The sequence below is a fragment of the Chelonoidis abingdonii genome, chromosome 7, assembly GCF_003597395.2.
Source record: "Chelonoidis abingdonii isolate Lonesome George chromosome 7, CheloAbing_2.0, whole genome shotgun sequence".
Lineage (NCBI taxonomy): Eukaryota > Metazoa > Chordata > Testudines > Testudinidae > Chelonoidis > Chelonoidis abingdonii.
The window spans coordinates 55569003-55594868 of record NC_133775.1 but is presented as its reverse complement, the minus strand read 5'-3'; the positions used below and the strand labels follow the sequence as shown (position 1 = coordinate 55594868).

At 41.5% G+C, this 25866-nt stretch overlaps 1 protein-coding gene across 7 annotated transcripts in view; it reads left to right on the top strand.

Moving 5' to 3' along the window:
- The window catches only part of SMG7 (SMG7 nonsense mediated mRNA decay factor), a 103313-nt gene that overhangs the window by 35671 nt on the left and 41776 nt on the right, over window positions 1-25866 (top strand). For 6 of the 7 annotated variants that reach the window (XM_032772948.2, XM_032772952.2, XM_032772949.2 and 3 more), the window contains 7 exons: window positions 470-602; window positions 8785-8956; window positions 9935-10006; window positions 11102-11252; window positions 11710-11845; window positions 16104-16266; window positions 16685-16841. In XM_032772948.2, the coding sequence (XP_032628839.1) occupies window positions 470-602; window positions 8785-8956; window positions 9935-10006; window positions 11102-11252; window positions 11710-11845; window positions 16104-16266; window positions 16685-16841 (984 nt within the window). Of the gene's footprint in view, window positions 1-469; window positions 603-8770; window positions 8957-9934; window positions 10007-11101; window positions 11253-11709; window positions 11846-16103; window positions 16267-16684; window positions 16842-25866 lie in introns of those variants that run through there. The other variant, XM_032772955.1, reaches the window with a different exon arrangement.

Sequence of the window (25866 nt, the reverse complement as noted above, 5' to 3'; positions counted from 1 at the left end):
CCTTGGTTAATAGTCTGCATTTCTTTCAGTCCCTGGCAGAGAGTCTGAAAGCGCATGATGTTAAAGCTGCTGGCTGTTCAGACATTTCGGCCTAACATCAGTTCCTGAACAGCTTCTCTAACCCTGTCCGTGAGACTGATGGTCAAAGCTTTATGATTAATAGTGCTTGACCTGCTGTTTAGTGCTGGCAGCAAATGAGTAATTGTTAATGCTGCAAACAATCTGTTTGGTTTTTGGAGATTTGGGGGGGAACTTGCCATTCTTCCCTGTTTGACTTTAGATTTCCATTGCAGATTCTGTTCCATTTTAAAAGGGATCAGTTAAGGCACTAGAATAAGTGGAGAGCTTTGATGGAGTTAGCGCCAGGTGCCTTATAATTGTAACAAACAGTTTTTTCCCATTCTCAGGGAGCTCAGTGTCTGCCCAGTGAGTCACTGCTGTAGCCAACAGAATTGTGTTTTATTCTCAGCTGGAATCATGCTTTTAAGAATCAGATCACGACACTTCAGGGGCAGGCAAAAAACCGAGCAAACCCGAATCGGAGTGAAGTTCAGGCGAACCTTTCTCTGTTCTTAGAGGCAGCTAGTGGTTTCTACACACAGGTGAGTTCTGAAACACTGGTCTCTGTACAAATGCAAAACCTTGGAGCAAGAGTTTTTTACACTTTTGCCCTGATAGTGAGTGTATGCAGATCCACTGCTTAGCTTGCACTGTTTGTTTGCCAAATCTAGTATGCTCTCTCCAGCAATTGCTTATGCTAGAGGCAGACAAGCTCCCGTAATATACTTGACCAATTGTTTAATATTGTACATGGAGAAGGAAGAGCGTGAGGTATTCATTCCTGATTCATGCAGTCTGAGTCTAAAAATGGTAAAATATTTATTATAAGTGAGGCTCGTAGACCAGCTTCTTACTAATGTTTCCTTATGCTTCTCATTATAAGACCCTGTATTCCATTGCTTTATTATTTATTTATTTTAATATTGCCAAACTTTAACTGTTTGGGCTGAAATTTTCAATGCTGGATGACTGCCTTGGCGCCTTCCCCCTTATTATTATTATTTTGTTTAATTTTAGCGATAACCATTCAGCTGTTTCTGATCGAGAGTAAGGAAAAATACATTGGTTTTCTACTAAACTAAAAAAAAAAATAATCGGAGAACCTTTTCTTTGGAAAGCATTAGTATCCTCATGCTTTCAAGCAGGGACTCGAAATTTGGTAGAGGGTGGCCTTTGTGTCAGGGATGTGCCTTTTGCCTGCCCTCTGAAAATCTGCCCATAGTTAGCCAAGTTACGAGTAAGGCTAGGATTCAGTCATAGGTATTTTTAGTAAAAGTCATGGACACGCCACAGGCAATAAACAAAAATTCACAGCCACAACCTGCCCATGACTTTTACTAAAAATATCCCATACTAAATCTTGGGGAGGCACTAGAGGAGAGGTGCCCGGGGCCAGTGGCATCCACTGCCGGGGCCCACCAACCATGGCTGCTCCAGCTGGCTGCCCGGGGACCACAGCTAAGGGTCATCTGACCAGCCGCCCTAGGGGCCGTCTGAGCAGAAGCTGATGTAGCTGGCCTCAGAGTCAGCTGCTTGGATGGGCCTAGGGTCAGCCACCAGCCGCTGCAGAAGTCACGGAGGTCGCGGAAAGTCATGAAATCCGTGACTTCCACGACCTCCATGACAGACATGAGCCCTAATTACGAACCTTTGATAAATTGCAGTTTGCATTTGCTAGTGTTCAACAGCTAAAATCTCCAAAGATTTTATGTACACGAGGCATGCTTGAGCCTCTGACAGTGCGTATTATTGACTAGATTGTGCATGCACCATCCCCACAGAGTAAACTGAGCATGCTTCAGTGTAGGGTTATAGGGGCTCAAAAGGACTTTCACTGTAATGACTGCTTCCAGCTGCTCTGGGTCAGGATAGAACTGGGCACTGGAATAAAGAGCAGGGAACCTGTTTCTCAGCTACACTCAATAACCCCCTCTGCTGGCACCCATACAGCATGAAGGAGGAAGCCATCTGATTCAATTACAGAAGTGACAAGATGGACCGAGGTTGTTGTAGGGAAGGGCTGAGGGAGTAGAATGGAACAAGGTGCCTGGGAGCAGAAACTGGGACTGGAGGCTGACAGGGGCATGGAGACTAGGACTGGGAATCAGTGGGATGGGGCGAAGGAGGAGAGGAGACAGATCTGAGAAGGAACGAGGTCATGAGGAAGAAGTGGAACTGGTTGGGCAAAAAGAGCCAGGTGAGGGGAGGATGCTGAGATTGGGTTAGAAGTCTAGGGAAGAAGAATGGGACTGGGACCTAGCAGGGATAGGGAACGTGAGTGGAGCTAATGAGGATGGGGAATACGAACAGGCAATTAGAAGGCAGGGGAAGAAACCAGCAAGTCAGGGGAAGGAACTGGGAATGATTTGAGCAAGGAGACTGGGAAAGGGAAGAGATGAGTTGGGGAAGGCAATCATTTACTGGACAAAGACTGGGATTAGAAGCCTGGAGAGTGGAGACTGGGACTGACTAGGTTAGGAGAATGGGACAGTGATGTGGCCAATGGTGGGATAGACACAGGACTAGGACAGGGGTAGGTTTTAGGGGACAGGGCAGAAGGTGTGAAGCTTTGGGGGGAAGGAGCAGAAGACTGTGCCCATTAGAATACACTCCCCTCCAGAGCTTGCAATGGAATCCAAAGTCACTGAGTCTCACCATTCCCCTACTGCCAGCAGATATCTATGAAACTCACTGGCAAATATCCCATCCCCTTCTAGTACTGGTCCAAATAGAGGCTAACCTGCTACTGTTACTAATTACTCTCTCCAGTCTAATGACAGAGGTCTATTCAGTGGAGCTAAAGGTTCTAATCCTGGTAATGACCCATTTGTATCTCAGTGTGATGCCATACAATGGATTTTTTTAAAAAACAAAGGAAATAATACTTAATGAGCAGATAGCAAAACGGTGAACGTCTTGTTGTTCAGTGTGTGGCCCCAGGCCTTCTTTACTCCTCACTGTTCAGATCCTGCTCTGTAGACAGAATCATTAATTTCCTCATAGATTTTTCTATGGTGTTTATCACTATAGTATCTGAGAGCTTCACAGTGAATTTACTTTCAGCAAAGAAACAGAGTGAAGTCAAAAGTGTTCACTAACTGGCTGTCCAATTTAAGACACCTAGAACCTGATTTTTAGAGTTTTTAGTGTCATAGAAGACATCATATATTCAAAGCGCAGCTCCCATTGATTTCAGTTGCAGCTGTGAGTGCTCAGTACTTCTTCAAATCAGACCAAGAGTCTCAAATCAAGCATCCATAAAATGAGAAACACACAATTAGTTGAGCACCTTTTGAAAAGCATGGTTCAAGTGACCTGACTACCATCATGGAGGAGCTCTGGCAGAAGAAGGGATTGAATCCAGTTCTCCAGAGCAACTTTCAGCTGCCTTATCCCTGAGACCATCCTTTCCTTTCCTGCAATCCACTACATGCCTTCTAGGTCCTGTAACAAATAAGGGAGGGGTCCTACAGATGAGTCTCCTTCACTACACAAAGTGCTTGAATTTGTAACCTTAATCTTCCTTTAACATAGCCTTTTTGCATGTAATCTTAATAAACACAGTTACTACTGTTGGTCCCATAATTATCCCTCAGCAATCTTTTGATTTTTGAAGGAACACGAGTTGGGGAGATGTTTCTGTGGTGATCAGCTGAATCCTCATAGGTAGGGCCGTACCAAATTCATGGGCCATTTTAGTCAATTTCACGATCATAGGAATTTTAAAATAGTAAATTTCATGATTTTAGCCATTTAAATATGAAATTTCAAGGTGTAACTGTAGGAGTTTGGACCCAAAAAGGAGTGTGTTTGTGTGTATGTTGGGGGGGGGGGGTCATCACAAGATTATTGTAGGGGGGTTGTGGTATTGCTCCTCTTACTTCTGTGCTACTTCTGGTGGCCTTCAGAACTGGGCTACTGGAGAGCGGTGGCTGCTGGCTGGGAGCCCAGTTCTGAAGGCAGAGCAGCTACCAGCAACAGCACAGAATTAAGGATGGCATGGTATGGTATTGCCACTCTTACTTCTGTGCTGCTGCCTGCAGAGTTGGGCTCTCAGTCAGCAACCGCCACTGTCCGGCTGCCTAGTTCTGAAGGCAGCAGCACAGAAGTAAAAGCGGCACAGTATGGCATTGCTACCCTTACTTCTGCACTGCTGCTGGTGGGGCACTGCCTTTAGAGCTGAGCGTCCAGCCAACAGGCACCGTTCTCCAGCCACCCAGCTCTGAAGGCAGCGCTGAAGTAAAGGATGGCAATGCCGTAACTCCCACCCCTTAAAAATTACCTTGCAACCCCCGCCTGAAACTCCCTTTTGGGGTCAGGACTCCCAATTTGATAAATGCTGGCCTTCTCCATGAAATCTGTGTAGTATAAGGTAAAAACATACAAAAGACCAGATTTCATGGTCCATGATGTGTTTTTCATGGCTGTGAATTTGGTAGGGCTCCACTCATTGGGCTGTTTAAAAACTATTATAAAGCTGATGACTTTCCATAGAAAGTCATTCCATTTTAAAAGATTAAATTAAAATGATACTGTGGTGGAGATTTAACAGTAAAAGAGTTATGATTAACATTAAGGGCCCTCAACTTCCTTACTCTCCTAATAATCCCAACTCTAGATATTTTCATTTTTTATGCCTTTCCGTTCCATGCAGAACGTAGGGCCTTCACCAGAGCCTTCCATCTTTTCCAGTCTCCTGCAGCAGTCTTTGCTTCTTTCCATGTCATTTTGATAGCTTTCAGTTCTGCTTCTGTTGTGTGTTTCTGTGTTATCCTTGGTCTAGATTGCCACCTCTTGCCCTGAGGGTTCCCGTCCAATGCCTGCCTGTCATAATATTTTGGGTCTTTCCATGTATGGCCTAGTCATCTCTATTTTTGTTCCATAATATTTTGTTCTATTGGCTTCTGTTTCATTATTCTCCAGAGTTCTTCACCTTTTTGTTTTGGCCATCTGAGACTGAGGATTCATCTAAGCAGTGTTTCATGAAAATTTGTAATTTAGGTAGTAGTCTTAAGACTCCAAGTTTTAGCACCATATAGTAAGACCGACTTTACAGTGATGTTAAATATTCAAAGTTTTGTTCGGAGGATAAAATTTCTGTTTCTCCAGATTGGCTTTAGAGTTACAAAAGCATGGCTGGCTTTTGCTATTCTGGTTTTAATGTCTTTGTTCCACTTGTACTTGCAGTGCTGCCAAGATATGTGATATGTCAGTCCTAGAAAGTGTTATTTCTTATGTGTTGATTCTCATAATTTTAGTTTTTCTTGGTGTTTGTCAACCCTACTAATTGTGCATAAGTCTGGAGATCATTTGTGGTGGCTTGCATGTCTCTGAGGGGATGAGATAGCAAGCTGATATCATCTGCAAAGTCAAGGTGCTCTAACTTTTATGTGAAAGTTCATTGTATGACCCTTGGTTATTCTGTGGGCTCTCTCATTACCATTCCAATACCAGTAAAAAGATCATAAGACATCGTTGTCTGATGCCTGTAGGAACCACAACACAGAATATCCATTTGTTGCATGAGGTCTGCTTAAATTCTGAATATGAGCAAAGCTAATGTGGTTTTTCCTGCCCAACCACATGAAGCATATTACTTTAATTCAGATTCTAGGAGGAGGAGTCCTTGTTCAGACAGTACTGTAGAACATGTGAGTTACGATGGGTGAGGCAGAGCAGACCCTCCTGTCTCCTGGAGGTCTCTCTTTGGGATATCACTTAAATTAATTGGCCAATTTCTGACAGTCTGAGGATTCTCATTGAGGCCTTACTTCTTTTTACACCTTTGTTTTTTTGGAAGTATCTTTCCTCCCTGAAGTATGTTAACCACATAAAAGTAACATGAACTTTGTGGCATAGGCTGTCTTTCTTGCTCTGCTCATTCCAGTGCTAATTGATCTGCTTTTCATTTGGAGACCTCACTCAAGCTACTTATGCTCAGGAGTGAAACTGCTGTACAGATGGCATCTTCGAGAACGAATACCTATCACACTGTATATTGGAAGATCACCTCAGAGGTTTCTCTCCTCTTCATCAGTTGGAGATGTTCTGCTTTTAAGGGATTCTTTATCTTGCTTTTGTCCATATCATAAGACTTTTCTTACTGTCTCAGCAAAAAGTACATTTTAAAATGTAACTATAATGTGCATGAAGCAAGAACTCCACTAAAGGTTCAAGTAGGCAGGGGGTGAATTTTATGAGCAGAGCTTGAAAAAGTACCACTAGGTTTTTTTCATCCACTTTGTCCCCAGTTGAGAAGGATGAAATCCTGAATATCAGAAGAGCAATTGAAGAATTCTTGAGAAGCTGCTTTTAGGGACTTGACTCTTCAAGGAGCACATAAAACATAATTGAAGTAGACTTTGGTACCGCATTTCACCTCTTAACCTTCAAGGCTGTTCATAGCTTCCCCATCAATGCACTATAACTTTGAAGATCGTTAGGTGTGGACACATCTGTGCCTTTCTTGAGTCAAGAAAGTTGCTAAGTTGGAGACCATGACATCTAAGAACTTTTGGAGTATGAACTCCCTGTCCCCATCAGCTGTACCAGCTACAGTTCCCTTTTGTGCTTCGTATGTAGATTTAGCTGAGAATGGAAACATTCTGCTTATCCATCCTTGATAGATTGGCCATGATCTATGTGTGACCCTTCATATCTCCAGCTGGAGAACACAATTAATCCTTCTTTGTTACTTAATGGCAATTCTGATATACAGAGGCACATCAGAGGAGGATTTTTGAGTTTGTCTGCCTTCACAGGCTTTGTTTGAATTATTGTTAAAAGGAAAAGTGGAAGAAATGCTCTAACCTGTCCCAGCAATGCAATGTCTATTTCTGGATTATTGTTCTTTATTCATCACAAGACTAGTTCTATATTCTTTATTCACCATATCACATTTTAAGTTAAAAGTTTGAGTCTTCTGTCTTGGAGAAGGCTTATTATTCAGTATTTGCCTATTATGAATAGGGTGCTTCTCTTGGGAGACTCTTGAACCTTGCCAAGATGTTGTAGCCCAAGACAGGTACTTTCCAAGTGATTACTCAGACTCTGGAAGATTGTGCCAAACACATAAATAAGAGTTGACTGTCTCACCTGCCTCTCTTTTTTTGATTCAGTTGTCTGCAGCTAATATGAAGCTAAAAGACACTTTATTCTCCTTTTAAAATTTTTTTTGGAAAAGTGAATTTACAGGACTGCAAAGTATTCCTTACATCTCTGTCCAGTTCTTAATAATAAGGCCATACATAGGTATTTCCATTATGGTAAAACAAAATGCTCTTGGTTCAAGAGCTTCTGCCAGAAGCCTTTAGGCAGAACTACAAAAGCATTAAAAAAGCAAAGCTCAGTCCTTCTCACACTGAACAGTGATCTGAGGGAGTGCTATTTAATCCAGTAACAACTGTCTCTACTTTGGGAACTTGAGTCTCTCACCAGTAGTTTTTGGCTTGGCATTATATCATATCAGACAAAATGCCAGAGGATGCCATGAGCAACTAGAGAACTAGAGTGGACACTCTCTCAGCTTTTATCTGAAGGGGTAGGGATGTTAAAACTGTTGTAGTTAACATTTAGCTCTGCTCAATCAGATTAAAAATCCCTTCCCCTCTCAGTTGTTCAGGTTTTAATTATATATACCCTTTGCTTCTAGCAGTTGGACACAAGAGCTTCTTTCCCATAAAGAAAAGGTAGTGGTCTCCTCCCATCCAAGTTTTTGCTTAGTGATCTTGGATTTCCTTCTCCACAAATTTCATTAAGAGTATTTTAAGGGAATGGGATCCTACACAGACTATAAATTTTGTGTACTCTCAGCTTCTACGTTGAAAGCAAGAAAATAAGAAATTTTTCTTCAACTTGAACTCTGTGGACAACAGATAACAGTGTATTGATGTGCTACAAAGAATTGGCAGCATCTTGTCTTAAAGCCCATTGAACTAGTCCTCTAAAGCAGTGGTTCTCAAACTTGGGCCACTGGTTGTTCAGGGAAAGCCCCTGGCAGGCCAGGCCGGTTTGTTTACCTGCCGTGTGTGCAGGTTTGGCTGATTGTGGATCCCACTGGCTGCGGTTCACCGCTGCAAGAAGGGCGGCTGGCACGTCCCTTGGCCCACGCCGCTTCCTGCAGCCCCCATTGGCCTGGTGTGGTGAACTGCGGCCAGTGGGAGCCGCATTCAGCCAAATCTGCGGACACAGCAGGTAAACAAGCCCGCTTGGCCTGCCAGGAGCTTTCCCTGAACAAGTGGCGTCTCAAGTTTTGAGAACCACTGCTTTAAAGCATGTTTTTGCTCAGGTCCTAATATACCTGTATGGCAGCTTTAAAGCATTGTGTGCATCCACTGGACCGTACTGTATAACTAGAGAATACGATGGATGCTCATTTAAGAAAGTATAATAATTCAAAAATTTTGTTCTCCTGTGAATTCTTTACCCAAACTAGTCATTGGAGTCAGGAATATGAAGGGAAAACCTTACTAGTAATTGCTGTTCTCAGAAGAGATTTAAAAATGACCATAAGAGATCTGCATCTGCTCTCTGCCCCCTATTTGTCTACCTCTGGGCAGTAAGGTATGGGGAACATGCCTTCTTTATGGAGGGCTCTCCATGATGGAGTATGCAACTCTGTTGTTGTTGTAGTGGTGGTAGCAGTATTTGCACTGCTGTATACTGTTACATTGCTGTGTTGATTACTGTCTGATTTTTATTATTAAACTAGGGCTTTTCTTCTAGTTATTACAGGAACTGTGCACAGTGTTTAATGTAGACTTGCCCTGCCGTGTGAAGTCCTCCCAGCTGGGAATTATCAGCAATAAACAGATGCACACCAGCGCCATTGTGAAGCCGCAGTCTAGCTCCTGCTCGTACATCTGCCAGCACTGCCTTGTTCACCTTGGAGACATTGGTGAGTGTTTGGAGCAAGGACAGATGAGATGCTTTGTGTCACATAAACTTGGAAAGGAATCTATGCAATCTGTGCTGCTGCTAGGCCAAGTACTCTGCCTTGAACTGTTGCCTGTAGACTCAACAGTTTGAACAGGTTGAAAGGTCTGAATGTAATGCTGGGGTGTTAGAGACCTTTAAAGACTGTGATGCAGGATGGCAGTGATATTATGAAGAGTAGCTTTCTAATGACTTGCCTAGACTTGTGTTTTCATCTAGAGGAGCTCTGTTTGTTGCAGAGTCAGACAGTGAAAAGTAGAAACCTGTTAAATTGCAAGAGCTATTACAAGAATTTGTGTTGCAACGAGATGGCACATTTAACAGGCATTCATGTCAGAGAGAGCCTGTGTTACAGTCTTTCCTACATGGTAAGATGTCTAACTTTCATAAGCCTGGCTGTTTTATTTTGCATCCAAGTATACTTAAGTTCAACAGGTTTATTCCATTTACAATTTTATTGTGGTGCTTTACATATTTTGGTTATATGATTCACACTAGAGTAAACGTTTTGTAGAAAGGGTTATTTTAAAAGGCAACCTACAACTACTTTAAAATAACCTAACATTAGGTCTAGGTATTGAATACTCCTAGTGTCGAGAGGTATGAGGAGCATTCACAACTTTTTGTATAATGTGTCTGGCACAATGTATTTGAGGGTATTGAATAAGAGCTGGTGACCTGTGACTTTTGGACCTGAAAGAGGATTGGGAAAGGGAGGGCAACTAAAAATGTATTGATGTTCCTTGTACTATTTCGGGTATTTGGTATGTAATTCTACTGTTTGTTTTTAAGTTTTTGCAAGACATTTATGGGTCTCCTCAAGTAAATTGTGTGTACTTGTAATCTGCGGGACCACATATTTTGAAATGTCGAGGAGAGTTTATCCCTCTGAGCAGCAAGACAAACTGCTGTCTAAACTTGTCTTTCTTTCCTTTTTTAGCTCGCTACAGGAATCAGACCAGCCAGGCAGAGTCCTACTATAGACATGCAGCTCAGCTTGTTCCCTCCAATGGTGAGTCTGAGATGCCTCTATTCTGCTGAGTTTACTATCCCAAATCAGTATTTAAGGCATTTGCTTTTTTCTCCAAAGAAAATGGAAAAATAGTTTAAGATCTTGACTATTAAAAAAATAAAATACCAGCAACAAGTTACAGTAGAACCTTGATAATTCACTAATCTGCATGCACCATAGTTCACATACAATCTGTTTTCATTTCTCAAAGGTTTAATAACAAAGTATTATAGTGAGGTCTCGTGGTACTAACACTGACCTATGTTACAGAATATGCTACACTACATTTATGCATTTTGTATGAAGTATTAAACCTAAACTGCACTTGTCAAATGAACAAGCATTTTTTGATTTCTTTAATTGTTTACTTACTAATAAATAAAATTCAGTAATTCACAGTGGGTCTCCAAGTCACTCATACAAGTTTGAGGTGGTTCTGTAGTTCAGCCTTCTGACTCTCTCTTATTTTCCTCCTAATCTCTATCTTTATGCAGGTGCAGTGATCTAGTAGTGAATAGAACTAGTTCAACTACAATTAATAGAATACAAATTCTCATGTGCTGCAGGTTGCTCTGTAGCAAAAATGCAAACTACTTTTATGAGCCACACCCACCAGGACTCAGTTACTGCAGTAGTCATCTTAAACCTACTTTTAAATCTTTGGAGCTGTCTTTTTTTGTCCTATGTGTTTTAAATTGTATTATATCAGTAACTTCTAATAGATTCTGATTGGTATGTTAGAGGCAAAACTTTGCCTGGCCTTGACTGTACCTTCCTGCTTAGACAAAGTTTTTTATTAAGTCATTTACATCTGTTTTTACATTTAATGGATTTGTGAAAATTTGAACCATGAGTTCTGTAGCTTGTGAATTGTAGCAGTGTTGAGATGGGGTGGGTAACTGGTTCTACAAATTAATCTGAATCTGATCTGTAGAAAGGATATATAGACTTTAAATGGAAGCTTGCTGTCCTTATAGCCAAGATTTAGATTGAAATAAAGATTCTTTCCTAGAGCAAAAAGAGGGGAAAGCTTTGTTACAGTTGAAGAAAAGATCACTTCACTCCATGAGAAATTGTCATCCTCTTCTCCCCTAGGTCAGCCTTACAATCAGTTGGCTATTTTAGCTTCCTCCAAAGGAGACCACCTGACCACAATTTTCTACTACTGCAGAAGCATTGCTGTGAAGTTCCCTTTCCCAGCTGCCTCCACTAATCTACAAAAAGCACTTTCTAAAGCACTGGAAAGGTGAGGCTGATCAGTTTTAGGGAGCGAGTAGTTATTCATAACTGACACTGCCTTTGACTCTGTCCTGGCAAGTATTCCCTCCCTTATTTGGTGTATCTGTGTGTATACCCACCATGGATGAACATTCATAGGAGCAAATGTGCACATGGGAGTAGGAGATCACTGACCCCCATTCCAGCCACATCCACCTTATATATGTACTGAGAGGGAGTTACCTGTATCTGAGATACTCCTTGGGTGGGAGCACTATTGAGGGCAAGTGCACTATATCAAGTACCACCACATCTCTTGGGTTGGGGCAGCCAATAGTGGAAACTAATTCTTCTCTCTCTCACCTCTGTCCTTTTTCTGAGAAGGGGGTGCAGCTATTAGCATTGTTTCTGCCTGGAAGATCCTTAGTCTATGCAGCTATGTCTATTTACAAAGATTGAAGCCAACTATTTCTCTCAAACTGCAGTCGGGATGAGGTGAAAACTCAATGGGGTGTGACTGACTTCATCAAGGCGTTTATTAAGTTCCATGGCCATGTGTATCTGAGTAAGGGCTTGGAGAAGCTGAGCCCTCTTCGAGAGAGGCTGGAGGAACAGTTCAAGGTTAGTGCCACAAAAAATCCTAATTTTTCACTTTGGAAATCTAACATCTATACAGAAATCTAGTCTTTCACTGATGTAATATACTGGGAAAACATGTTTCTTTAAGAAAACTGACGAAGTATTTCTGATCAGAGGGTAAGTGTTTTGCATACTGAAATAGAACATGATATGCATGAGTAGGGCCCTGCCAAATTCCATTCTGGTCTATTTTGGTTAATTTCATGGTCATAGGATTTTTTAAATCGTAAATTTCATGATTTCACCTATTAAAATCTGAAATTTCATGGTGGTGTAGCTATAGAGGTCCTGACCCAAAAGGGAGTTTCAGGGGCATTGCAAAGTTATTGTAGGAGGGGTTGCGGTACTGCTACCCTTACTTCTGTGCTGCTGAGTGTGGCACTGCTTTTGGCGCTGAGCGGCTGCTAGTCGGGAGCCTAGCGCTGAAGGCAGACCGCCGCCAATGCAAAAGTAAAGATGGCATGGTATGGTACTGCCACCCTTTACTTCTGCACTGCTGTCTGCAGAGCTGGGCCCTCAGTCAGAAGCTGCCACTCTGGCCATACAGCTGTGAAGGCAGCAATGCAGAAGTAAGGCTGGCAATACTGCAACCTCTCTAAAATAACCCTGTGACCTCCCTGCAACTCCCTATTGGTTCAGGACCCCCAATTTGAGACATGCTAGTCTCCCCCTTGAAATCTTTATAGTACAGGGTAGAAGCACACAAGACCAGATTTCACTGGGGGAGACCAGATTTCACGGTCCGTAACGCATTTTTCATGGCCGTGAATTTGGTAGGGCCCTATGCATGAGGTGGTAATGTTCAGCTGACTGCAAAGATTTGGTGGCGAGGCTGATAATGGTCAGCCCTACTCACCTACACAGACAACATGATTTTTTTTTCTCCAGTTTAACATTGCTTACACAAATGTGGTGTTATGTTGTGGAGACAGAAGGTTAATTAAAATTAATTAAATGTTTTAAACATTTGCTGCATTCTGAGCTTGGAGTGCCACATTTGATTCTCTGCTTCTTGAACTGGATGATCGCAAGAGATTTTGTGAAAAGCAGTTTCTCCCAACTACTGCTGTTTCATCTGAGAGGAAGAGTGTTTAAATTCTTTAGTAAACTCTAAACCAAGAGCTTCCTTCTTTGATTTCCTACATTTACTTTTTAGTAGTAGTTAAGAATGTTTTAACCCTGCTCAAGCTGCCTGCCTCTCCTGCTGGCAAAGCTTACACTTGAAAGCAGTGGTTTGGAAGCCTTCAGTTCTGTGCATGGAGTGGAACCATTCAAAATTGAGATGTCTCCTCTGCAAAGTAAGAGTAACCAGTAATTAAGCACATAGCTCACAAGTTTAAAACTGCTATGTTCTCTAATTTAAACATATGAGCTTTTTTATTTTTACTCCAGACAGTGTGACCTAGCTAGCTAAAAGTTAAAACCACAACAAACCTTTCCACCGCCCCTCCAACTGTTCATCACTGGTTCTTTTCCTAATTTTAGCCATTTTATAAATGATACTTTCCAGAATGCTTATTAGTAATTATGTATAGCGCTCAGGCATGTGGAAGGCTCTGCGGTACTGAACACATCCAAGGTGTGCAAGAAGTAGTTACACCCTGACTTTGTGTACTACATTGTGCTGTGTATATATAAGCAACACGTTCTGTAACATGGCATTTGCTACACTGAGCTGAATAATTTTAGCTTCCTTCTCCCCATGATATAAGAAAATCATTTCATCTCACTGGGTTGTGAAGTTAAGCATGAAATTGTAGATATCTATGGCTGGGAAGGACCTTTAGAGGTCAAGTCCGGCACCCTACAATGCGGCAACACCAAGTAAACCTAGATCATACCTGGCAGGTGTTTGTCCAACCTGTTCTTAAAAACCTCCAATGAGTCCACAACCTCCCTTGGAAGCCTATTCTAGAGCTTGACCGTCCTTATAGTTTTTTCCTAATATCTAAACTAAATCTCCTTTGCTGCAGTTGAAGCCGATTACTACTTGTCCTACTTTTGCTGCACTTGGAGAACAGTTGATGACTGTCCTTTTTATAACTACCCTTAATATATTTGAAGACTGTTATCAGGTTTCCTTCAGTCTATTTTTCTGAAGACTAAAAAGCCCAGTTTTTTTAACATTTCCTCATATGTCAGGTTTTCTAAACCTTTTATCATTTTTGTTCCTCTCTTCTGGACTCTCTCCAGTTTGGCCTCATCTTTCCTCAAGTATGGCACCTATAATTGGCCAGTACTCCAGCTTAGGGCCCCACCTGTGCCAAGTAGAGTGGGACAGTTACCTCCTGTGTCATAAATATGACATTCCTGGTAATACACCACAGAATTATATTAGCTTTTTTCACAACTGCATTAGTGTGTCGACTCTCATTCAATTTGTGATCCAATGTAACCTCGAGATCCTCTTCAGGATTACTAGCCAGTTATTCCCCATTTTGTAGTGGTGCATTTGATTTTTTTTTTCTTCCTAAGTAAAGTACTTTGCACTTGTTGGTTTTTATTGAATTTCATCTTGTTGATTTCAGACTAATTCCCCAATTTGTCAAGGTAATTTTGAATTCTAATCCGGTGTTCCTGTGGCTGTCCTCCTTGCAACCCTCTCAGCTTGGTGTCACCCACAAATTTTATAAGAATACCTTCCATTCCTTTTATCCAAGTCATTAATGAAAATATTGAATAGTACCGGACCCAGGACTGACCACTCTGGGACTCACTAAATACATTCTTCCACTTTGACAGTGAACTTTGGATAACTATTCTTTGGTTATGGTCTTTCAAGCAGTTGTGCAACTACTGTATAGTAATTGTATGTAGACTACTTTACCTAGTTTGCTTATGAGAATGTCCTGGTGGACTGTCAAAAGCCTTACTAAAATTAAGATATATTGTATCTACTGCTTTCCCCTGTCTACTGGGCCACTTAGACTTGACTGGTCTGTAGTTCCCCAGGCCCTCTTTTAGTACCTATCTTTAAAAAGGGGAACAATGTTGGGCCTTCAGTACTCTGGAACCTTATCTATCCTTCATGAGCTCTCAAAGATAATTGCTTCAGCTAGTTCCTTCAGTACCTTAGGATGAATTTCATCAGGCCCTGCTGAATATATCTAACTTAATTTGTTCGTTCCCTGTGTTCGCTTGCATTCCTTTCTCCTTGTTAATATTAAGTGCATTGAGTATCTGGTCATGATTAACCTTTTAAGTCAAGACTGAAGCAAAATGGGCATTTAACAGCTGAGTCTTCTGGATGTCAGGAAACCAATAAATTACAATGGGCTATCTTTTCAGAAATAATTTAAGTTTTATGGTAGTGTGTGCTTGGTCATGCTGCTAAACTCGAAGCTCTCTTTACATCCAGAATTATAGGGTTAGGACTGTTCAACAAGACCAGCAGTCTCATTACGTTTCTGACTCCAGTTGTAGAATCTAGAGTGCTGTATGCTCTTAGGCAAAAAGCAAAACTGGACATGGGGCTCAGAAAAGTCATTTTTTTCACTTAGGCAACTAACTTTAGCTCATTATGTGATTTTAGTCTAAATTGGTTGTGGTGCTAGATTGGATATCAGTCCTTATCACAGTGCATCAGAAAGATTTAAAGTTAGTCTTCATCTACCAAAGAATGGCAGGTGTCCAGTGTTACTGTATTTAGTGAAGCAAGATAATTTTTATAAACATCATGTGCGATTTTCATCACTATTATTAGTTCTGTCCCATGGGATTAAATATGGAAACACTTATCATGCATAACCATACATCATGGTTGAATTTCCTGATTTATCTGTAAAAATCTTAATCATGACACTACATTTGCTTCTGTTTCATTTTTTGAAAGGGAAAAAGATTAGCTGATATGTTTATGTGCAGTTTGCGTAGTCACACATTTTAGTGTAATCTCTTTTGCATGTTACATTTAAACTACATGGAGTGGGCCAGTCCCCCACAGTACCTTCCATCTTATGTGTACAGATACAGAGGTCTAGCAGAGTCTGTCAGACTTAACTGAGCCCCTTCCTGTGCTGTCTTAAGTGTATGTTTGTGTTGGAGGGGTAATTCGCTATTAGGGATTATCTAATAGCACTTGAAAAACATTTAGGATGAGTGCCTTCTCTGCAATGGTTGAACCATTGCTAATGCAGTACAATAGTAACCACAAGTTTGAAATGTCAGTCAGTTAACTAACCCTTTCAAATGCTTTCTTTCTGGGTTCCAGTACACACACTTGTATATATTTTTGTTACAGAGGTTGTTATTCCAAAAAGCCTTCAACTCTCAGCAGTTAGTTCATATTACTGTCATCAACCTGTTTCAACTGCATCATCTGCGAGATTTTAGCAATGAAACTGAACAGCATAGTTACAGCCAGGATGAGCAGCTTTCCTGGACACAGCTACTTGCCCTCTTCAGTAAGTACTGAGACTCCAAATAATTTTTTGTTTTGTTCTTTGCTTCCTTATAGTATACATTTAAAATGGATTGTGTTCCCCCCCCCCCCCCCCTTCAGTTGTCTGTTTTTTCCATTGATTCACTTGTAAGGAGATACTTACCTATTTGTCCTACTGAATCTACCACCTCTCTTCAGTTGTAAACAGAGCCTTTTTAGGAAAAACAATTAAAAAAGCTAATGGATGAACTTTGTGGTAAGAAATAGTACATTGAAAATAAGATATGATCTACCAGTGGAATTTTTAAACTCAAATCACTAGGGTGGTTTGTTCTAAATAAATAGCCTTTCAAAATAGTGATTTATGGTTTAACACTTCTTAATTAAATTGTTGCTCAGTTTTAAAAGTTGTTATGGATTCCTGTATGTTGTCCTTTCAGTTTCCTTTCTTGGAGTCCTGTGCAAGTGTCCACTGCAGAATGACTTCCAGGAGGAGTCTTGGGGTGCATACCCGCTTCCTGCTGTAAAGGTCTCGATGGACTGGCTGAAACTTAGACCCAGTGTCTTCCAGGAGCCAGTAGTTGATGAAAGACAGTAGTGAGTCTTCTCTTGATACAATTTTTTCTTTTCTCTTTTAACTTTCAGTCAGTTGCGTAGCTGGGTTTGTGATGACCAGGAGAACCGTATGGTGACTTGCCTGCCTGGTGTGAAGGTTGCGGTTCTCTCAAGGCATCTAGATAGACTTATGTGTAGTGCTGGGGAGGAGCCAGTGGTCGTGGTACATGCAAGTACCAGTGACAGGGAAGAGTAGGAGAGACGTCCTGGAGGCCAAATTTAGGCTGCTAGGGAAGAGACTGAAATCCAGGACCTCTCTGGTGGCACTCTCAGAAATGCTCCCAGTTCCACGCGCAGGGCGAGGTAGGCAGGCAGAGCTTCAGAGTCCCAATGCGTGGATGAGACGATGATGTAGAGAGGAGGGGTTTAGATTCCTTAGGAACTGGAGAAACTTTTGGGATGGGGGAGCCTATACAGGAGAGATGGGCTCCACCTAAACCAAAGTGGAACCAGGCTGCTGGCGCTTGAGACTAAAAAGGTTGCAGAGCAGTTTTTAAACTAAGAGATGGGGGAACGCCGACTGCTGCAGAGGAGCACGTGGATCAGACAGAGACTTCTCTTAGAGGAGAGTCTAATGATAGAGATTCTCTAGGTTTTAGTCAGGAGGAGAGGATGGAAGAAGATAATCTAGGGGCCCGATCAGATGAGAAACATTCACATAAAAAAGAATCAGACACATCAGAGAAGGGCAGACAAATAAACAGTGACAATTTTTTAAAATGCTTATATATAAATGCTAGAAGTCTAAATAATAAGATGAATGAACTAGAGTGCCTCGTGATAAAGGAGGATATTGATATAATAGGCATCACAGAAACCTGGTGGACTGAGGACAATCAATGGGACACAATCATTCCGGGGTACAAAATGTATCGGAAGGACAGAACAGGTCGTGGCGGGGGGGAGTGGCAATATATGTGAAAGAAAATGTAGAATCAAATGAAGTAAAAATCTTAAGTGAATCCACATGTTTCATAGAATCTCTATGGATAGTAATTTCATGCTCTAATAAGAATATAACATTAGGGATCTGTTATCAACCACCTGACCAGGACAGTGATAGTGAGGATGAAATGCTAAGGGAAATTAGAGAGGTTATCAAAATTAAGAACTCAATAGTGGGGGATTTCAATTATCTCGATACTGACTGGGAACATGTCACCTCAGGATGAAATGCAGAGACAAAATTTCTTGATACTTTAAATGACTGCTCTTGGAGCAGCTGGTACAGGAACCCACAAGGGGAGAGGCAACTCTCAATTTAGTCCTGAGAGGAGCTTGTCTAAGAGGTAACTATAACAGGACCGCTTGGAAATAGTGACCATAATATAATAACGTTTAACATCCCTGTGGTGTGAAGAACACCTCAGCAGCCCAATACTGTGGTATTGAATTTCAGAAAGGGGAACTATGCAAAAATGAGAGGATTAGTTAAACTATGCAAAAATGAGTTAAGGATTAGTTAAACAGAAATTAAAAGGTACAGTGACTAAAAGTGAAAATCCCTGCTAAGCTGCATGGACGCTTTTCAAAGACACCATAGGGTAGAGGCCCAACTTAAATGTTATACTCCAAATTAAAACACAGTAAAGAACTAAAAAATAGCCACCATGGCTTAACAATCCTGTGTAAAAGAAGCAGTGAGAGATAAAAAGGCATCTGCTTTAAAAAGTGGAAGTCAAAACCTAGTAAGGGTAAATGAAAGGAAACATTGGTCTAAAATTAAAGTGCAACCCCAATGTAATAAGAGTGTAAAGCCAAAGAGGAGTTTTGAAGACACGGCTTAGCAAAAACTCCAAAAGGTAATAACAAAAATGTTTTCTTTAAGTACATTCAGAAGCAGGATAGCTGCTAAACAACCAGTGGGGCCCTGGGATCCAATCCATCGATACATAAAAAAGCGCACTTAAAGACGATAAAGTCATTGCAGAGAAACTAAATAAATTCTTGCTTCAGTCTTCATGGCTGAGGATGTTAGGGAGATTCCCAAAACCTGAGGGCCGTCCTTTTGTAGGTGACAAATCTGAAGGAACTGTCACAGAGATTGAGGATGTACAATTAGAAGGAAGATTTTGGAATTAATTGATAAACTTAACAGTAACAAGTCACCAGGACCAGATGGCATTCACCGAAGAGTTCTGAAAGCACTCAAATTTGAAAGTGTGAGGAACTATTAACTATGGTTTTGTAAACCCTACCTTTTAAATCAGCTTCAATGTATCCTGGGTGACTGGAAGATAGCTAATGTATACCAATATTTAAAAGGTGGCTCTAGAGTTGATCCATAGCGCAATTACAGACCAGTAAGTCATAACGTCTAGTACCAGGCAAATTAGTTTGAAACAATAATAAAGAAATAAATTGTCAGACACATAGAAGAACATAAATTGTTGGGCCAATAGTCAACATGGTTTCTGTAAAGGGATCGCATCGTGTCTTAGATAATCTTTAGAGTTCTTTGAAGGGGTCAACAAACATGTGGACAATGGGGGATCCAGTGGACATAGTGTAGTACTTAGATTTCCAGAAAAGCCTTTGACAAGGTCCCTCACCAAAAAGCTCTTACGTAAATTAAGTTTGTCATGGATAAGAGGGAAGGTCTCCTTTCATGGATTGAGAACTGGTTAAAAAGACAGGGAACAAAGGGATAGGAATAAATATGGTAAATTTCTCAGAATGGAGACTGGGTAACTAAGTGGTGTTTCCCCAAGGGTTCAGTCCTAGGACCAATCCTATTCAACTTATTTCATAAATGATCTGGAGAAAGGAGATAGATAAAAAGTGAGGTGCAAAGTTTGCAGATGATACTAAACTGCTGCAAGATAGTTAAGGCCAAAAGCAGGACTGTGAAAGAACTTTCAAAAAAAGATCTCGGCAAAAACTAAGTGATTGGTGCAACACAAATGGCAAATGAAATTTTCAATGTGGATAAATGTAAGTAATGCACATCATTGGAAGTAAATAAACCCCAACTATACAGTACCATATGATGGGGGCTAATTTAGCTACAACGAGTCCAGGAAAAAGATTTGGAGTCATCATGATGGCTTCTCTGATGACGGTCCACACAGTGTGCAGTGGTGGAATCTGGTCAAAAAGCAAACAAGATGTTAGGAATAATTAAAAAGGGGATAGAAAATAAGATGGAGAATCATCTTATTGCACTTATATAAATCCATGGTATCGCCCACATCTTGATAATACATGCATCCAGAATGTGGTGTGCTCCTCATCTCAAAAGAAGATAACCCATTGGGCATTTAGAAATAGGGTTCCAGAAGAGAAGGGCTATACTAAGATGAGGGGAGGGTTATAGGAATGAGAAGTCCTCCATAATGAGGAGAAGATTAGCAGAGGGGCTCAGGATTCTTGTTCAGCTTTGAACAGAGCGAGACTAAGTTTGGGGGCTAATATGATATGAGTTATTATAATTTCGAATGGAGTGATTGTGGAGATAAGTGAAATACTCAGGAAAAAGTTATTTACCTTTGTTTCCCGAATAATATAAAGATAAACTAGGGTTGCCCTAAGGGGGGGTATGATAGAGGTATATAAAATCATGAGTGATGTAGAGAAAGTAAACAAGGAAAAGTTATTTACTTGTTCCCATAATACAAGAACTAGGGGCCACTAAATGAAATTAATGGGCAGCAGGTTTAAAACAAATAAAAGGAAGTTCTTCACACAGCGCACAGTCAACTTGTGGAACTCCTTGCCTGAGGAGGTTGTGAAGGCTAGGACTATAACAGCACTTAAGAGAACTAGATCAATTCATGGAGGTTAAATCTATTAATGGATATTAGTCAGGAGGGGTAAGGCAGGGTGTCCCTAGACTCTGTTTGTCAGAGGGTGGAGATGGATGGCAGGAGATGGATGGCACTTGATCACTATCTGTTGGGTTCACTCCCTCTGGGGCACCTGGCATTGGCCACTGTCTGTAGACAGGATACTGGGCTAAATGGACCTTTGGTCTGATCCAGTACAGCCATTCTTATGTGTAAGGTGATAGTGACTAAAGGAGGATTAATAGTAGTGAAGAAATAGACTGGGTCCCTTAACTGTTCATTTACAGACACTGAGGTTTTTAAAAGTACAGAATTTTTGTAAAGAAAAGTGAGAGTTCTGGGTGTTAAACTATATACAGTATTTGCAAATATATAACCATTGTTTAGATTTTATTCATAGGGTTTCATAAGTTAAGGCTAGAAGGGACCATTTGAAACTTCTAGTCTGACTCCTGTATAGCATAAGCCAAACAACCTCACCCAGTAATCTGCGTTGGTTTTTTGTACTCGCTCAGTTAGATATACTGAGGCAGATGGCTGTAAAATGATTTTCCCATAGTCATACATTGAGGCTTGGATGTTGCTAGAATCCAGGATTCTCTCAGTCTTCAATTTTGTACTGAAAGTCAGCACCGAGAGCATCTCATGGTGTTGCTCTACTCTATGCTTGTAGTACCATAATTATAGGCTTTTTGTGGTGCTGCCTAATCTATTCTATAACTACAGCAATTGTTTAGTTTTGTTAGGTGTTAAAAAAACATCATAGAGCCAAAGTGGCTATTATTGACGTACGTGTTGTGACAAAGTTCCTCCTCTGCCTTTGTGGGTCCTGCGCTTATTGGCAGAGTTTCTCACCTCAGTGATCTTCCACAGTCTGGATCAATTCCTCCTGTGTCCGATCAGGAGTTGGGAGGTTTGGGGGGAACCCGGGCCCGCCCCCTACTCCGGGTTCCAGCCCAGGGCCCTGTGGATTGCAGCTGTCTATAGTGCCTCTTATGACAGCTACAACTCCCTGGGCTACTTCCCCATGGCCGCCTCCAACCACCTTCTTTGTCCTCACCACAGGACCTTCCTCCTGGTGTCTGATAACGCTTGTACTCCTTAGTCCTCCAGCAGCACACCTTCCTCTCCTCTGGCTCCCCCCCCCTGCCTGACTGGAGTGAGATCCTTTTTAAACCAAAGTCCCCTGATTAGCCTGCCTTGATTGGCTGCAGGTGTTCTAATCAGCCTTAATTGGTTCTAGCAGGTTCCTGATTACTCTAGTGCAGCCCCTGCTCTGGTCACTCAGGGAACTACTCGCCCAGTGACCAGTATATTTGCCCTCTATCAGACTCCTGTACCCCACTGGTTTGGGTCTGTCACAGTGTGTAAATACTTTTCTTGGGATATCTTTAAAAAAACCAAGGTGAAGTACAGTGACTGGATTGATTGGCACTGCCTGAATAAATGTTAATCTTCTGAGTAAGAATAGAGTATTGTATACCTTAATACAGAGAAACTGCTGTCATCTGGGGGAGTAAGTGGCCACAATGGACAGAGCCCTACAAAAGCAGTGAGTATAGCATAGAATTGGGAGTCTAGAGATAAAGAATCTGTTCCTTGCTCAGCCCCTAATTGTGTGGCCTTGGACAAGTCACTTAACCTCTCTCTACACCTCAGTTTCCTGATTGTCAAATAGGGGTTATAGTACTTATTCACCACTGCAAAGTGCTTTGAAATCTGCCCTTAAAGTGTTATGTACTGTTATCTCCAACAGTCACTCAAGATTTAAAGAAAAAAGCTTAGGGAAATTTTTATCTTTCCATAATCTTCCTATTTCAAAAGATAAAGACATCACTCCGTGCTTCATTTAGCCAAACCAGGCTCAGGATAATGAAAAGGAAATCTGAATTCAACAGTTTTTCAAGTTGTTCCATCATATGTTCAGTTTCCTTTTATAGGCTACAAGTGTAATTTTAAGGGTTTTTATGAAAAAACTTGAGTTAAAATTAAGTAAATTTGACAGATATTAAGTTCTTCATTGATGTGTTGTCCACATGGATTCCTCTCTTACTGCAGATGAACCCCATGCACCTGAGATCAGATTCTTCTGGCCATCCGTTTCTACAACTTGCAGGTTCTTTCTATCTCCACCTAACCCCCAATACCTACACAAGTTCTTTTTTACCACCCTCGGCAGAGAGATGGAATCCTTTCAGTCTACCTGCTTCTCTTCAGTTCAGTTGCAGGGAGTGTTTAGGTAATACAGTTGTCAGGTTGCCAACTTTTAGATTGCCTGTTGGTTTTAAGGTGTTGGTTTTTTTTTTTTTTTACTATTTTCTTTTACTAATTTTTCATAGATAATAGGCTTGGAGCCGCCTCCTCTTCCTTTTCATTTTTATGGAGACTCGAGCTATTGTGGTAGATGTTAAATCTCTGGGCTTTAGGAATGGCACTCTGTGGTGCTGCTGTTCCATTCAACAGTCTAAGTGGCTATTTTGTTTAGGCAAATGTCATATCCCTGACCATTGCTTATTTGCTGCTCTTGTTCCAGGCAGACTCAGAAGGTTAGGGGTGCCTTCTTAGTTCCTTCTTCTGGGGTACTTCAGTGAAAGCTTCCTCAGACTCAGAGAAGGATGTGGCTAAGGCTCAGTCTTTCTCCAATCTCTCTCAGCTGATGCCTATGCCAGCTGGGATTTCATCCTGAGCTCCAAGGCTGAGATATCTAAGGCACTAGTTGTCAGCTTCAGTCCAATTGTTGACTTCTTCAGGCACAGGTAGGAAGGAGCTTGACACTCCAGAGACAAGACTAGACATCCTCAGAATTAAGACACGAGTCAACATGTGTCTAACTTGTTTCAAGTGCCACAACCAGTGGCATCCAAATAGCCCAAGATGGATTCCTCTGGAATCTTGTTACTGACTGTGAAAAAAGCGTCTGCCTTTCCTGTCATACAGACTCTTCTTCACTCTCTGTACCCTGCACATGCTCAGAAAGCCCCTCAACCTGAAGCAAATACTCACCAGCAACTATACACCACACAACAAAAACACAACCCAGGAACCAAACCTTGGTGCCAACTCTGTCCACATATCTATTCAAGGGATACCATCATAGGGCCTAACCATATCAGCCACACCATCTGAGGCTCGTTCACCTGCATATCTGCCAATGTGATATATGCCATCATGTGCCAGCAATGCCCCTCTGCTATGTACATTGGCCAAACCGGACAGTCTCTACGCAAAAGAATAAATAGACACAGATCTGACATCAGGAATCATAACATTCAAAAACCAGTAGAACAACACTTCAATCTCTCTGGTCACTCAGTAACAGACCTAAAAGTGGCAATTCTTCAACAGAAAAACTTTAAAACCAGACTCCAATGTGAAGCTGCAGAACTGGAATTAATTTGCAAACTGGATACCACCAAATTAGGTCTGAATCAAGACTGGGAGTGGTTGGATCATTACAAAACCTAAACTTAATTTCCCCAATATTAATTTTTCCCTACTGTTACTCACACCTTCCTGTCAACTGTCTGTAATGGGCCACTCTCTTACCACTTCAAAAGTTATTTTTCCTCACTTGGTATCCTGCTGTTAATTGATTTATCTCGTTAGACTGGTGTCACACTTGGTAAAACAACCCCCATCCTTTCATGTATTTATACAGGCTCCTGTATTTTTCCACTTCATGCATCTGATGAAGTGGGTTCTAGCCCACAAAAGCTTATGCCCAAATAAATTTGTTAGTCTGTAAAGTGCCACCATGACTCCTCATTGTTTTTGATGATACAGAGTAACACGGCTACCACTCTGAAACCTGTGGTCTTTTTGGCACTGTGAGTGACCTGTCTGTGGACCTGATACTGAATTACCCTTGCTGGGATGGTACTGGATTCCCCTCAGCAGTACAAACTAGACTTTTGGCCACCTAAATCATGGTACTGCATACAGCAGTTGAGACATCAATATGGTGTACTTCCCCTACCCAGCTACAATGGGACTTAGGGATGGACTCCAAAGATTTCTCTTTGAGCACGGGAGTGTGTAGGTCCCTGGTATTCTCCTGTGTCCACGTATTCAGTATCCAAATGCTTATCAGTCATAGCCCTGCTGGACACATTGGGGTATGAGAGATTGTCAGCAACTGGTATGGCATACAATTCCATTTTCTTCCTACTCCCCACTCAACTTCCCTGTCCTCTTTCAGGAACTCCTCTCAAGATATTCTTGAAGCAAGAGGATGGATTCTTCCACTGCTCCAAGATGCAGGGGGAGATTTAGAATTCAGGGGCAGCTGGGGTTTTTAATTCTCATTTATTCTTTCTAAAGAAAGAGGGTCGGCAGCCTATTCTAGATTTTTGGTGTCTCAACAATATACACCTGGCTCACAGGAAATCCCTCAGATTCCTAGTAGGAACATCTCATTACCAAGGTTCTGTCCTTTAGTCTTTCTCCGCATTGAGGGTGTTCACTAAGTACCTGTCATAAGTCATAGCAGCTTATTTACAGAAACAAGGGAGGAGTTTATTCATATCTCGTTGAAGGGTTGATCTGAGGACGTTCAGCACAGCAGGTGGCCAGTGCAGTTCAAATAACCTTAAAGTTTTTTGCCACACTAAAGAAAAATCCACATTCAGCAGACACCTCATAGATCTGATGATCATGGTCCCACAAGAAGTCCTATCCTCATTAAACTAGTGGAAGGACCCACTTCAGGTGTACAAGGAAGTACTCTTTGCTGCACCTCTACCTACCAAGACTCTGGGGACAGATGGCTCCATTGAGGGATGTGGAGGGTTCATGTAAGTCACCGTCAAACACCAGGCCTGTGGTCCTCTCAAGAAGTTTGTCTGCACATAAATGTTCTGGAACTCATAGCCATTTGCTTGGCATGCAAAGCATTTTTGCCTCGACTCCTGGGATTCACAATCCAAGTGCTAACACACACTACCGCAGTTATACATTATGTCAGCAGTAAAGGAGGAGTTAGGTCATCTGCACAAGAGAGCATTCAGCTCTATTCCTTACCCACTGATGTCACTGGCCCTGCATCATCCAAGCATTCAGAACTTGCTAGAAGATCACCTCAGCAGGCAGTTCTCAGACCATCAGAAGTGGTCAGTCAAGGACCCAGTGTTTCAGAGCACTTTTTTGCAAGTGGAGATACTCATCAATTGACCTATTTGCCACAGGTCAGAAAAGAAATGCCAAGTGTTCTGCTCTATTCTGGG